General features: G+C 40.4%; 1 protein-coding gene across 4 annotated transcripts in view; it reads right to left on the bottom strand.

Moving 5' to 3' along the window:
- ARMC9 (armadillo repeat containing 9) overlaps positions 1 to 15,491 on the bottom strand; it is a 56,816-nt gene that overhangs the window by 20,172 nt on the left and 21,153 nt on the right. For 3 of the 4 annotated variants that reach the window (XM_072344732.1, XM_072344733.1, XM_072344730.1), the window contains exons 9-18: positions 14,585 to 14,620; positions 9,134 to 9,168; positions 8,297 to 8,408; positions 7,292 to 7,384; positions 6,367 to 6,457; positions 5,382 to 5,505; positions 4,094 to 4,233; positions 3,238 to 3,314; positions 2,060 to 2,134; positions 914 to 1,004 (exon numbers count right to left, since the gene is read on the bottom strand). In XM_072344732.1, coding sequence (XP_072200833.1) covers positions 914 to 1,004; positions 2,060 to 2,134; positions 3,238 to 3,314; positions 4,094 to 4,233; positions 5,382 to 5,505; positions 6,367 to 6,457; positions 7,292 to 7,384; positions 8,297 to 8,408; positions 9,134 to 9,168; positions 14,585 to 14,620 — 874 coding nt within the window. The remainder of the gene's footprint in view (positions 1 to 913; positions 1,005 to 2,059; positions 2,135 to 3,237; positions 3,315 to 4,093; positions 4,234 to 5,381; positions 5,506 to 6,366; positions 6,458 to 7,291; positions 7,385 to 8,296; positions 8,409 to 9,133; positions 9,169 to 14,584; positions 14,621 to 15,491) is intronic. The other variant, XM_072344731.1, reaches the window with a different exon arrangement.

The following is a 15,491-nucleotide window of genomic DNA, read 5'->3' as shown; positions in this document are numbered from 1 at the left end:
AAAACCATCAGTGACATTGTTAAATACCAACAATCATGTGGACAAACCAACCTCTTAGAAAAAAACATCCAGGCTTATCCTGGAAACCTTTATTCTCAACTTTCACCAATCTATCTGACATGCCCTTTATAAAAATGCCATTCTCACAGGTAGGAGAGGAGTGACTGTGTAACCTTGGTGAACAAATATTGCACAGTAGCAACATGGTGCTTAAATATTCTATTTGTTCCTTTGCAAAGGAACGAAAGATATGCTGTCTTTTTCTAGAAGAAAGCAGACAGACTTGTTCTACTTTCACCGTACACTAAAACTTCATTAGGATTCATCTCTTTCCCCTTATTTGCTTTCTCCTTCCTCTGCCTCCCTTTCTGCCACAGGAAACAAAAAACAAAACAAATATTCCACCTTCTCACACTTTGTATTACCACGGCCCCTATGACCCCTGCAACCAACCAACACGCTCTCTAAAGTGGAGGGTCTCAGCCCCCTGTTCACAGTGAGACACTTTGGAATGCAGAGCTACACTCCTCTACAGGGTGAGAGACAGGCAGAGACAGACATAGTAACTAAACTTCACTTTACAAATTGTATCACCTGCATATTTTTAGCTGACACCAGTCTCTAGAGGTCTTTAGGAGGCCACCGGTATGAAAGAAAACAGTCAAGGTCATTTTGTTTACAGTCCCCAAACTCTAGGATTGAGACCTATGCAGTCTATTATTCCTTCTTTATATTCCTAACACAAAAGTCGGTTTTAAAACACATCAAATCCTAACATTCACTATTCACCCTCTCTCTCAGACCATCACATTACTGTCACTCTGTGGGAGTTTCAATGCCAAATAAAAACATGAGCCTTCTTATAGCTTTTGTGAAGATTTACAGCTCAGATAGCTGCATTTGTTCTTCTGACCTGAATAGAGCTGCTTGATAATAAATTCAATCTGTCGGATCATCTCTGCATTTCCTTCCTTGAGAAAGCAGCGTAGAATTTCTTCCATTCCCTGGGCAGAGTGGAAAACATTGTAAGATTAGTATTTCACATGACCACAGTGACAGATCTGTCAGCTAAAATGTCATTGTTTTGATGGGAAAAATACAGGCAGTGTGAAACAAGCCACTGTGCTCTGCCCTAAGCACTCTTTTTTGCCCATGCACTTCCAAAAGAAAAGAAATACACCGTCTGGACCCCTTCTAGATTTAAACATGGAAGCACCTGTGATGACCAGCAGTTTTTAATAGATCTGCTGCTCCTGCCTTCTCAACTCAGTTGTCAGCACAGCAGACAACAGAAAAGGGCAAATTTGCATTCACAGAAAACCGTGCAAAGTTCAGAGGAGGAAAATCAAAAGCAGGACCATCTTCAGCCTTCTCCTAAACCCAGTTTCTTTCTTAGTGGTCCTTACAGGCTTGATGTTGTGTGCTTAATCACTGAAGATGACATCCAGTGTCATGTGCTCTCCTAAGTAAAACATCTGACAGCAATTATGTCTTTATGACTCTCTAGATCAGTCCTTAAGGTATAAAGGAAGAAACGGTTTCCTCCAGCTCCCATCAAAGCATGTTTGTTACCACCAGGCTCTTTTACTTCCAATTCCAAGAAAATCTTCTGCCTGCTCTCCCCAGCTAACTGAACCAGGCAGGAAAAACAGTGGCAAGAGGAACACATTCCCTTACTGGCTTTTTGCTGGTGCAGAACAAGTTTACTACAGGGAGGAAACAGAAGGCCAGATGAAAGCATCTGGGCCACATTCAGTCTACGAAGTGCTACATGGACAACAGTATTCTAAAATAATACCTTCACTTTATAATCTAGAAAGAATCCTTTGCACTGCTGGAACTTCACCTCCGGGGAAAAAAAAGGCAGCAAATATTGCAAAAAAGCTCAATACATTTATACCTGCTTGTATACGAAAGGTGGAGGGCCTCCTGTGGATGTCCTCAAAATATCATGCTTCCTACCTCACAATCCTGCCACACATCACCTGACATGTACCCACACGTGTGCCATCTGCAGCATATGAGTTGACCCCATGCTATAAAAAGCACTACTGCTTACCATTGCTCTGGCTTCTTCTCGGACCGAAGGGATGGCGAGAATGCTATACAGTGCTCCATTCACATATGGTTGTATCTAAGAAGAAGAAATATCGGCCAGTAGTTGGATCACTAAGAAAAACTCTCGAATTCAGCCAAGTAGTCTACAGCCAAAATTTAAGAGTGAAGAAACAGAATAACCATGTTTAGAGAGTTTAATCAAGCTAGCCTACACTTGCAAAAATTCCCACGTGGTAAGCAGTGATTGTCTTTATAGGACACCACGTACACTGTGCTACTATCTAAACCTCTCCTCCTGTTGTGAAAATGTATTCTTGCAAACTAATCCAACCCACTGCCACCAAGAGGAAAAGAAGAGAGAGGAAAGCAGGAAAAAAGGCAGTTTCTGACAAGCACTTGTGACAGTACAAAAAAATAGGAAAGGGCAAAAAACTGGGACAAGACTGTGTCAGCACAAATGCAGACAGGCTTCATGTGCTGTAGCCTTAAGCGGGATGATAAAAGCTGTAGCAGCACAGAACATCCTCCTACTCTGCTGCTTGTCACTATCCCTCAGCAGCAGCAAAAATAGTTTGTCCTATGGACAGTGAAAACCACTAGATCTGTCTAACTAACTGTACTAGTACTTCTGTGACCCTTTGTGCTCGCCAGTTACTGCTGGAGCACTAAGATCCCCAGTCATCCTCTGCTTAGACCTTGGAAAAAGGAGTAAGTGAGCTAGGCTGAGAGCAGAGGAAGCGAGGGAAGAACAAGTGAAGATCCCACAGCTTCTCTAAAAGCAATCCAGGCACCCAAGAGCACTGCCTCTTACCTTTGACTTCAAGCACAAAACTTCTATCAGTTGCACTGCTGCAAACTATGTCATAAGAACACACTTAAGAGCAATGCCAAGGTCATTCTAAGGTACTGGTGAAACAGTATGACAAGTTTCATCTATATCAAAACAGTCACAGTAAAAAACTGATCTACATCCTCCAGCGAATTCATAAAACCTGGAGCTAACACTTCACTGAAAGTTACTTTCAATCACTGGATATAACCACGAGAACTCAGAGTTTATATTATGCTTTAACTAGATGTCCCAAGACACCTCACATTAAAACCCAGAGAATTCTGCTCAAAATACTGCCTCTCTACCATATCAGCTTTTTCCCTAACCCAAAGTTTGCTGCACAGTACCTCATGATTCTCGTGGCCAAGAAGATCAGAGAGAACTCTGAGTACACGGTCTGCAATCCTTGCACACATTTTCTTCCCTGCAAAAAAAGCATAAGTGTGCTTGAAAAAACAAACAGATCAGAGCAAGCTTCTTAAGAATTTCTCAAAATCAATACTAAACATTATTTACACAGAGCAATATTATTCCTTGTTCCTCCCAAACGTTGCTCAACGTAACTGAGCTGAAATGAGTGGAGTTGCTTCAGAGTTATGCAATGGTAATCGTGGACAGGAAGCAACACAAAGGGATTTAACAAAGGTGTTATTTTGCTTATATGAGGCAGCCACTTTTTCATCCTTGTCTTACTTTCATTTTTAAGAGGGAATTTATTTTAAGCTTCTTTTAAACCTCTCAGGCATAGACAAGAACATTGTATTCCTGTGTGGAATCTCTGCACTGTCAAACTGTTGCCTGCAAGCATTCCAGTCCACATGCTTCAGGGTAAACTCTTTCCAATACTGATCAAGTTAGTTCTGACTTTCTTTTATACAAACAGATCTCTCATACAAGTATCAAGGACCATTTGAGAAGCAGACCTGGAATGTAAGAATGGCAGTCCTCACAAGCTGGATCTAAAAAAGGAACAAAATCTTGGAGAGTTCCATTGAATTTGGACAAGCTCATCTCCACAGTTTAGGATTCTTCAGAAAGAGATCTGCTCAAAAGTAGTGGCTATAACAAGCAAATGTCACCGGTTATGTGAGTTTCTGCTACTACTTATGGTCACTTTGAAGAATCCGGGAATATCAGTAAAAGGTCCCAGAATCTTCCCTATTCATTTCTTAGAATAAAACCGTAGCTCAAAATGTAACATACCTGCACTCCTCAAACAAAGATTCATGAACAAGGCAACGGAATATTCTAGTGTGTAATCAGACAGGCTATCTGCATCTGCCAAGACATCAGCCAGCCAGAAAATGAGCCCATCCTTGATCATCGCCGACTGCAGGGCACGTCTAGAATTAATCAGGACACACACACAAAACAAATCATCCCATAAATAGCTTTTAAATACATTCATAACTAATATGAGCACATTAAAATCCTGCTTCATCTACCTGCCACACACTAGCTTGCCAACAAGAGAGCAAAGCAAGAAAGCAAGTGAGCACACGACCCCACACTGAGAAAAGGAAGTCCTTCATGCCACGTATCTGGCATTGACCTTCTACAAGGTGAAGTGTTGTTTGTTAAAAAGGAAAAACAAAATTGGAAATTTTCAGAAGATTGTTTCACTAAAATGTTGCTGGGCCCCAAAGCTCAAACTTACCTGTACTATCAAACATTGCTTTAATGGAAAGATCCTTTTCCCTAAGACTAATTTCTGATTTCAAGCAGCAGGGTATGAAGATTTATTCTCTTTCATCTCAAATTCATGTAAGATACTATGTGAGGAAACAGTGCATAATCTCATACAAAGCCCATCTACATGTGTTTCATCTACTGGAGATGTAGGTGAAGCAAATCCAAAAGCAGCACTCATTCTTGCAAGTCCAAACAAACAACAACAACAAAGAAACAAAACAACACAACTTACAGTCTTAATATAGAAATAGTGTGATAGAAAACAAGAACTGAACACTCCTATCTATATTTAGTTAGCAACTTGGTGCTGAATATGCCACTTGATTGCCATGAAAACAGAGGTCTAGGTAATACTTGATAAATGAGAATAACATCATGCATCTTACTGCATTTGCACATTTCTTTTGCAGTGGACATTTTGAGACAGAGTGCTGATGCAAAAGTAAGAAACAGAACAGCCCATGCAGACAGCCCCCAGGAGGAGCTTGAGGATAAAAACCATGAAAAACGTTTGCAAAAAGGATAACAAAATGCATGGGAAAACACATACAAAAGCACACAGAGTTATAGCAGGAGATGCACATATACTCAGGTCTTGATAACTGGTAGAAAGTCAGGTTAATTCAGTCAGCAAAACTGAGTTCTCCTCCATAATAAATGACATTGCTTTCATCAGCCATCAGAGGGTCTGATGATTGTTATGGGAAAATCGAGCGCTTTTCTTTCCTCCCTGAACAGAGCCCAGCTTAGCCCGCATTTCCTCTCCTGCTGTCACCACTGCATGCTGTGTTTTCATCACCTGAGGCTGAATTTCTGCAGAGCCCCCAGAACATTCTCCCATGTAAGGGAATCCTTGTCCTCAGCTTTCAGTCTCTCCTCCAGCATTTGCAGCAACACTGGGTTCTGAGAAAGGTAGAGACGACCTGGTGCAAAGAGCGATGAAAGAACAGATGCTGAGATACTGATGCATGACAGAAAAGTTTCTTCTCCTTGGAAGACTAAGCTGGATTGACCTCCATTTTTTTTCCTGAGGACACACAATGTTGTGCCAAAGCCCAAACAAACCTGCCAAATGAGTTCTAGCAGCTACACTCTACCCACTTGCAGCATTAGAGGTCCCCAACTGCCCACCTCTGCTTGCACCACACAGAATCTACATGCTCTCTGATTTATCAGTCTTGTATATCTGAAAAGAACAGACACCTCCAAAGAGCTCAGAGAAGTTAAGTGCCTTATTGCTATTGACTTTAAAAGAGATTTCAGTTCCAAGCAATAGTTAACACCGAACCAAGGGCTGATCTGGGACAGGCAGAGATACACAGCTGCACATATGCAACCAAAGAGGTAGCAGTGATGAGCAAAAATTTATTCAGGTGAGAAGCAGGAAATGCAAGAACAGTGGCAACAATGACCACCGTGCAGCCTGGTAGCAGGCCTGCCTGCAGGCACTTCAATCACTGGGGAATATTCCCTCCTTTCTCCCCTCTCCCATTTTTTAACCCTCATAAAGAGACTGAAGACTAAGCTGGGTAAGCTCCCACATGGACCACAAATCATCAACAGAACAGAAATGGTGCATATGCAACATCAAAAGGAAAACTTTCCATGTAGTGACGAACTCTTTTTGAATGCATGTGACAAGAGAGCAAATCCCTAGAAAAAGGGTGCCAGCAAGGCTCTAAGTTCCCAAATGCAGTGATGTGCACTCATGAAGTACTTGGGAATCAGTGTTATATGAAAATGCTTCTTCTCTCCTTTTTTTAACCCTGCAATGGATTTCTTACCTTCTGCCAATGAAGCAAAAGCATTGATGAGCCTCGCCATATACTGTCTGACTACCTCGCTCTTAGACTGCAATAATTTAAGGACGCTTCTCTGAAAATGAGAGCAAACATTAATATTAGCGCACCAAAGCGGGTAAGAACAAACATAAGTTTTCTATAACATTTAAAAAGTTTCGGTAAATTTGCAAAGCAAACAAGCATAGGCTGCATGTGGGCATCTTCAAAACTGTCAGTAGGATTTGGAATTTTCCACTTCCTCTTATTATTAAAATAATCTTATTTTGGTGCAGGGTCGGGGGGGAGGTCTGTGAGAGAGGCAGAAAACACACACACAGCAGCACAGCTGCTCGGCTCAGTTTGTTAGAACACCATTAAGCTCCATGGTGTAGGGTAAGAATTATAATGAACCAGCACTGGTAAAGAGGAAATCTAAAATTAGCCCATCTAAGTACATCAGCGAAATTAACAGGGTTTTTTGGTCACTAACTGAATGTTAATGTCAGCTGAATAGAAGTGCTGTTCCTTGACAATGAAGTAGCTCAGGAACTTAGCAAGAACACCACCTTGCAAACCATTTTGATTCCCTGTTTTACTGCTGGCATTATCTATACACAACTCTTACAGAACCCTCACAGAAATTTTCAGGGAGGAAAATAAGATCACCGATTAATTAATCCTTGAACCTTTCTGACAGTACAAGTCACTGTTGCAATGACAAGGTAGAAAGCAGGCCCACTGCTTCAGACAACTGGGGAACCACATAAAAGTAACCTTTATGAATGAAAAAAAAACTGTTTAACACTTGTTAGCAACAGTATTATCTAACACATAAGCACTCTAGAAGAAACGCAGCATCTTACAAGCACTTCACAGAAGCAAACCAACAGTATCACATGCGAGGTAGAGGAAGATTACTCCAGCTGACCTGACATTTGCTGTGGCAATCCAAGAGGTCATTACTGATGTAAGCCTGCAGGACAGTATCCCTCTGTTCTCCAGGATATGATGTTGTCAAGCGCTGAAATAAATAAAAACATTAATAAACCAGACAAATAAATCAACGGTAATGTGAATTGACGACCACTGAAGATTTCAAAGGTGCTGATACCCAATGGCTGAAAATTAATTCTTTTCTCACAGGGAGAAGGAATTCAACCTCACTGATCTAAGAGAATGAGATGAACTGCCCCGAGCTCAGCTCAGTGATCCATCACACAACTGTTACTTGGAAGCTGTAATCACTATTCCTGTGAGAAGGACACAGCATTACTTCCCATGAAGTTAAAAGCCCTTTCAATAGCTACACACATGGTGCTTTTCTGAAACACCTCAGACTGTGCAGCGGGTTACAGGGACCACTGGGCTGACCCAGGAGGCATTTGCTTTTTTTAATATGTGAAAACAGACATGGAAGCTTGATCAGACTTTCAGTATTATCATCTTTCACAGCCGTCACACTGAAAGTGGCAGCTTCCTTTTCAGCAGGAAAATTAAGCTTCCTGTTATCACCTTTAGTCTTTCACAAACCTCATGAAATTATCTGAGTTGATCAGAACTGTAAGCTCCTGTAGAACACCTTCACTACAAAGGTAAAACACCAATTAGAATCAGGTAGTTCTTTGATACAGCAGCATTTAAATGAATTTGAACAGGGCAATGCATTGAAAATGCTGTTTTAGGCAGCAGCTATTTCCTTGAAAACCATCAGAAACAACTTCCACTGAAGATCCCAGGAATTCCTATCTGGCTTTTCTCAAGGAGAGAGGATGCTGCCACAAACTGCCAGGGCTTTCCTCATCATCTGAAGACCATCAGCAAGATTCACTGACAAAGACAGATGCTGCCTATAATGCTGACCACCGGAACAATCACCTTGCCCATAAGATGGATCTTAGATCTAGACCCCTACAGAAGGGGCCATCCTACTCACCCAGCGCAGAGCCTGCAGTAAGAAGGCCTTGAGACGATCGTTCCCTGTAAGCAAATCTTTCTTCAGCTTCTCATAGTCCAAAGAGGGCAACAAGGGCACATCCTGCTTCTTCCTACAATGCAAACAGGAAATATAGTGAATTTTGATGTTCACCCAAACTCCTTATTTGGTGCAGATGATATTCCTGAGGTGTCAAGAGCCAGAACAGGAACTCTGCTCCAGGAAAAGGGTCTCCACATTTTTATACACTTGTTATTTTTATTACCATTACCATATTAGAATAAATGGCCTAAGACGATGTTTTGAACTTGGGCTTTTTTCCACCTCACATGCAGTTTACTTTGTCACCACAATTTGCAAATATTAAACAATTACCCAGCTGGTGGTCTGAGCATCTTAAAGATCTCTCACCTCAGTCACATCATCTCTATTCTACTCATCAGCCAAAATTTCCTATGCTCAGCACAGAAGTAAAGAAGTCCTGAAGTACACATAAAAAACCATGTTACCAATTCCCCTTTTCCCTTGATTTGTGGAGAAGCAAATCAGTTCCAACAGTAGGAATGTATGGTGCGGAAACAGTAAAGAAAGCAGAGCAAACAACTCCCAGGTGTGGAGTGACAGATTTGTTGGAATAGCAACATCCTGCTGGAATGAGGATGTTATTGAACCTGCCCAAGAGAAGAATCCAAGCACACAACACTTGCATGCAATGCTCACTGAGATCAGAGGAAGCATGCAGACTGATTCCATTTGCAAACGGCAGGCAGAGCACTTTGATTTACCAGTCCCTCCTCCTGTTCTTCACAGTTATAAATGCAGCTCAGCAATACTTACACAGGTGCCAAAGATGCTCTTAACATTGTGGAAGCCTGGATCGGAGGGGAAAAAAAAAAAGGAAATTGTAACAGATGAGTCCAAATTTCACCCTGGCACTATTATTATTGAGGTCCACAGTGCATTATCTCACTGAGGTTCTGCAGCTCATTTCATATAAAAACCTATGTCGCTACTTAGAAACACAGCTAGAAAAAGAAAGGACTTCAGTATTTTTCTTTCCTTCAAAGTAGTTAAAAAGTGAAAATCCCTTTTGTTATGATCTGTGCAGTCTTTGCTGCCATACTGCAAAAACTCACTTCAAACACTGAGAAATACAAGAAAAGAAAAGGGAGAGAGGAGAAAATAGTCTCTGAGATCCACCTCGTTCAGTGTCTCTTGACTTCAAAAATGTTAATACCTTAACAGTGCAATAATTTTTCAGTGGAGACACACCATGCATTTCAGCACCCAAATGCAGTTTCAATACCAATTGTCTCACTTCCTGCTGCTATTAAAACATCCCTATATACACAGCTATAAATATGTAAAGAAAAGCCTAGTGTAAACAGAAGAGATGTGAGACAGCACGCCGTTTCTCAGTGCTTCTGCCTAGGATAAGCTCCATTTAAGCCTGGATATTTCTTCTTTGCTGCAGTGTGACTCAAAGCAAAGGAAGGCACCATTGCTGCACAAGCCAAAGCTTAAAGATGTCAACACCACATAAAAGACGTCTGGTTTAATAAATATTTCTCTAGCAAGCACTAACTGTGCTTCATATCATGCATTTTGATGTCAACTTCACGCCACGTTCACAGAATATTCTGTGTCACCTTTTGTATCGGTCTCACTACTCACTTTCTACACAGTATCTCATTACCATTTATGACTGTAAAACCCACCTCCTCTTCTAACCTAGCCTCTTTCAATGGGAGCTATATAATCAATGTCTATTGTCAGATTTAAAACGGAGGGATTTAGCAGACAAAAGCCATGCAAAGCCGCAGAGAATACCGAGTTACACCGGCTGACGTCTTCTTGAACGTGCTGGATTTCACAAAGCTCATGGGTATTCTTCGTAATAGAAGGAACTGCTCTCTCAGATGTGAAATAAGCTTATACACACATTAGGAAGCATTTCATGCTATGTTTAAGTCAATGAATGACTGGTATACAATAGATAATTAACAGGTCATGCACTTCAGAATTAACCTGTCTTGACAGCACTCCTCACATTACAACCTTTCTCAACCAACAGAGAAATCTTTCAAAATACCATACACATATTTAAATTCTTTTCCCCTCAATTATTTGGATTCAGTTTTCTTGGCATTTCAGACCCAAGAGCATCAGCCTAGAACCTGCACAGGATGAAGGCTTTCTCAGCCTTTTGGAGTCACTGGGAAGCAATCTGGATATGGTTTGTGTTACTTCAAGTTCAATGAGGCAAAGCAGACAAAAGGATTCTAAGGGCTGGCTTGTCCTTCACAGCACCTCCATTCAACGTGACTGACCGTGGGCAGCACCACTGATAAGCAGAGATAATGCAACCACATTACAGGCAGAGATCTCCTTTATTCATCTGCTTTTACACAACTGGAATTACACATAAGTAAGCTAATCTATATCCTTACAGTATGGCAAACTGTGTAAGAGATGGGCTGGAGACATGCTTATAGCAATCAGAAGCAAACAATATGTAAGTGTGTCATTTCCTATCTCTGGGCCTTGATTTTCTCACAGGCATCCGACTCTCCAGTGAGCTCTTCCTTGAGATCTACCAATGAGATGCAGCAAGCAAGTGCTACAAACAATTGTTTTGCAATGAAACAACAAAACACTCATGGCACAAACCCTGCAAACAGGAAAACAAGAGAGTGAGTGTTTGATTACAGCTGGACTCTTCCAACCTTTATCATTCCGTGATTACAACACAGAAAAATTCTGCAAAATAGCAGCAATTGATATAGTATTGTGACAACTCCACTATTTCCCTGTTTTGGGATTTATGTAGTTCTACTTCTTGACTTGTGCATTACATTTATTAAAATGAAAATCACACCTCAAACACAGCTGGGTTCTGCAGAGCAGCTCCTGGGTTTAATTAAAGCAAGAGCACTTTTAACATGATGAAGCCACATAATCTGGTAAGGATAAAAAAGACGTTTCTTCACCATTATCTCAGTACACAACAGTTCCAAGGCCAAGCTCTCACACATACTATTGCTGGCAGGAGTGTCAGTGCAGCCTTCATTTCCTCAACACACCCCTGCTATAGAAAGCAAAAGCAAGAGATTCCCAGCAACAAAAATCTGTCCTGTTATAAATTTGGTAACAAAACTCCGTTTGTTTTAGTTCTTTGCAATCTTTAGCTGAAAGCTTCTAAAAACAGGCTTTCATGTTGCAGATGAATGTGAAAATGTCTTCTACACTTTTAGGAGCTAAGGGTTACATTGAAATGAGGAAAACCTTTTGTTTCAACTGATAAGAATTTGGGTTGCCTTCTCTAATGAAAGCTGGCAGAACAGAATCCTGGTTTTTGATCCTCACGGATCTTTTACTCTCTTCCTTGGTGTTAGTTCTTAAATCTAAATGCTGAACCCTCATATCTTGTCACTTCTGTGGCAATAGCATCCAAATTCTAACTGTACGGTTCTTCTGAAAAAGAGAGAAAAAGTAACTTGGGAGAGAGAGTATTTGGGTGCAGGAAACACGGGTTTATTTACAACAACTGCTTTAAATAATTGCACAAGATAAAGCGAAGCCATCAGCACTTTGCATTTGTAGCTGTGAAAGCGTTCTACCAGAAATAAATTCCAACGATTCAACAAGGCTAGTCGAATCATTACAATCTTCATTTCTAGGTGATGAATCCAAGGCCACAGACTGAAACCCAAGCAGCCAATGGCACTGTGGAAAGGGACCTTCCTCAATCTGCATCCAACACTCATCTCCAGACAATGCCCACATCAGCCAAGCTTTCATAGTTCCTCTTTACCAGCAGTTTCACAAATTAGAATGGTTTGTTGTCAAGAGATATTTTAAACTTAGTATTTCCTCCCAAGCCTTTTTCCTGGTCTTACCAGGTTAAATATTTATCCATCCTCCTGCCTAATACTATTCCATCAAGTGCTGGTCAGGGAATGATCATGAAGAACATACAGCATACGTAACTTATGTGCAATAGCCAACATTAATGGATTTTATCTCAAGCAAAACACTTCACATGCAAAACCATAAGGCAGACCATTTTTCCCTAATTAAACACATGCAGAAACCAGGCATCTTAAGGAAAGAAGAGAAACAAACAAGACAACAGCCCAAGCATAGCTCATTCTGGTAGGACCACGAGGTATGACTTATCTTCGCGATGTTTCTTACCAAAGCCAAACCAGGTGCCATATTAAGCAAAGCAACTCTGTCACAGTGCAGATTAGCCACAGATGGCAGCCCTTCATTTTTGAAAGAAGCGATGCTTGAATATGAACAGCATGGAATAAAATAAAGAAGTTCAAAGGGAAAAATATTATATCAATATTTATAAAAGAAAACAGATGTATTTCATCTGCAAGCCAAAACCACAACTGAGCTTATCAAACGCTGCAGCCCTGTATTCAAACCAACTCCACTTTACTATGCGTTGTGTATATTCGTAACATGCTGATGGCTAAAGCTAAAAACCAGGTCCTGACCTCAGTTACCACTCTGAAAATGTGCTCAGAGGATTCACTGTAAATGCAGCGCAGATTCAGAATTGATGATCAAATGATAATCAAAGATATGTGATGAATGTGTGAAGAGTAAAACCAAAGTTGGAGGCAAGGTGTACATAGATAGCATTAGAAATCACCAATGTACGTTCAGTGCACACAATGTATGTTTGGTACACACTAATGACAGGAAGGCTGCTGCATGCAGCTTAGCACAGGTCAGGCACTCAGCTTGTGTAAGCTGGCAGGTCTCTACTGGGGTCATGCAGATTTATTTCATAAGATCTGCAAGTGTTTTAAATTATTTCTTCTCTTTACTTATACTAGAGATACGCCGTTATGAAAACTTCCAACTTGGCACAAAAAATTGCTTCTCTAAGAGAAGTGAAGCATGCATAAAAAGGTCACACTGTAATGCTATGTGACAGTGTAACGACAACAGATGACAAAAATAATCCTATATATAAACAGTGAGGAGATGATAGAGGAAAACAATCTATGTATTCAAGAAATACCCCAGAATTAGAGTCAGACAGGTCAAAACAATTATAAACAGTTCTGCATTGCAAGATAGTACATTCTGCATTGTATAAAGTTGTATGTTATTAAGCTACCTGTATAAAGGCAGAACTTTCCTTTAGCAAAGATCATGTCCTCACATCTGCAAACAGGTTTTCTCAATCTCGAAACAGACCATATTGAAAGAAAACAGAATGGTGAGCACCCAGCAAAGGGCGGCCAGCAGCACCTCTCACACCTGCAGTGCCAGGTTGTTGGATACAGGTCATCTTTTAACAGAGATGAACACGTATTTTATATGTCAAACAAAAAGAAGCACATAAGGAATAGTCTGCTGCATACAGCGATTATTTCTCCAAATAAAATGGCATTTAAAGTGGGAAGCGAGGAACACATTAGAAATAAAGTTCAGTGCTCCTGCGAAAGTCAGACCTCGTTTTATTCAAACAAGGAAGAAAACCCATCAAATACGGGTGATTTTAAAACAGTACATTGACTGACAATTTTAGAATCAGCGTCAATCACCTTTATGATTTGATTACATATTGAGTTGCTTAGAATTGGACTCATTTCCTCTCTTTGCAAAGAATGCACCAAGTATGGGCAGAATTAGATTCTTATGGCTTACTTGTAATATTGCCAGAACACAAACCTCCATCTGGGTTACAGAAGCCACAGGCAGTGCACAGAATGCTTTTGCTTTTTTGGTTGCTAATGAAATGGGGCCATTTTAATTGTATGAAAATAAAAATTATCATCTCTAACTGCAAAGTTAAACTTTACAAATCAAAAACACAAACACATAAAATAAGACACACCCCTGATAAGCTGTTATCTTAAGTGCTAATATCCATCGACCTGTTTACTCAAAGGTGTTGTGGGATCAGATGGGGTTGGCACACTTCGGAGACCTCACATTATATACACTGACGTTCATGTGGAAGAAACGATTGCTTTCTGTACATTATAAAGAAGCTGTGTTTCACGTAACAGTTGCGGACAAAGTTGATCTTTTGTTGACATGCTGCGTTACACATGTTATAAAGCCATAAGGTTACTGAGAACTTCTGTTCTCCATGCATAAATACCAAGCCTTGCACATGTTTTCAGCGGATATAAACCATACAGTTAATGTAACGATGAGTTAAAATACACAGAAAATGGTAACACATTGTGAAATGAAGAGATACAGTGACAGATTGCAGCAGGCAATGTGAAAGGATATAAAGATAGAGACACTTACATATCCGTCATCACAAGGGCTCATAGAGTAATGTCCCTTTATGGGCAAACAGGCACACGTTAAAATAAAGAAGATTAAAAAAAAACAAGTTAACAGAAATAAATCACAGAAACAGAAATAAAACACCAAAAAACAAATAACAAAATTAAAATTAGCTAAGGATTAACAGACCATTAGCTCTGCAAGAAAAGTATAAACGCCTTCTTCTCCCATTCCACAAACCTGTATGTTTTAAGACTGAAATCAGAGTGCATCACTTAGGGTACACTCATGTTCTCTTTCCAATACCTGGTGAACGTACCCACTCTGCACATGACTCCATCAGAACTGTTGGTTAGAACAGCTATACACCAAGCACGGACACGTTGCTGCGGATCTATGAATTCTATTGTTCACTACACTGAAGCAACTCAAGAGGTAAGTCTCAGTGGACATGGTTTTCTATCAGAAGGCCTCAGCTTATGAGAAAGCAGCTGTGAATTTTATCCATACTTGCTTTAGCTGAAATTTCTCACTATCGCTTCATGAAAGCCAGGAGAAACAATGTGAGGTGTTTCAGGAATGTTATCTATTCCCCATCCCCACAGGTTCCAACCCTACATTAAGGAAAAGCCTCTGACAAGAAAACTATGATTGAATTACTAAGGTAAAAATCAGACATGATTCATGGCTTAGTATAAACATGCCATGTTCTCTTTACTGAGACTAATATATTTATCTGATTTAACCTGGAACAGGTTAATATCTAATAAGAACAGTTGAATTCCCTGAAGTGGATGAACATTTTAACTTTTACCAACACACACCAAGTTCCTGGCTAAGACAACTTTAAATTAAATTTAACATGACAGACAACATGGGTAGATCACAATGAGTGAGCAAAAGAAACCAGGAGGTGACCACTGGT

Source organism: Excalfactoria chinensis, chromosome 9 (genome assembly GCF_039878825.1).
Source record: "Excalfactoria chinensis isolate bCotChi1 chromosome 9, bCotChi1.hap2, whole genome shotgun sequence".
NCBI lineage: Eukaryota > Metazoa > Chordata > Aves > Galliformes > Phasianidae > Excalfactoria > Excalfactoria chinensis.
This window is presented reverse-complemented; position numbering and strand designations above follow the sequence as displayed.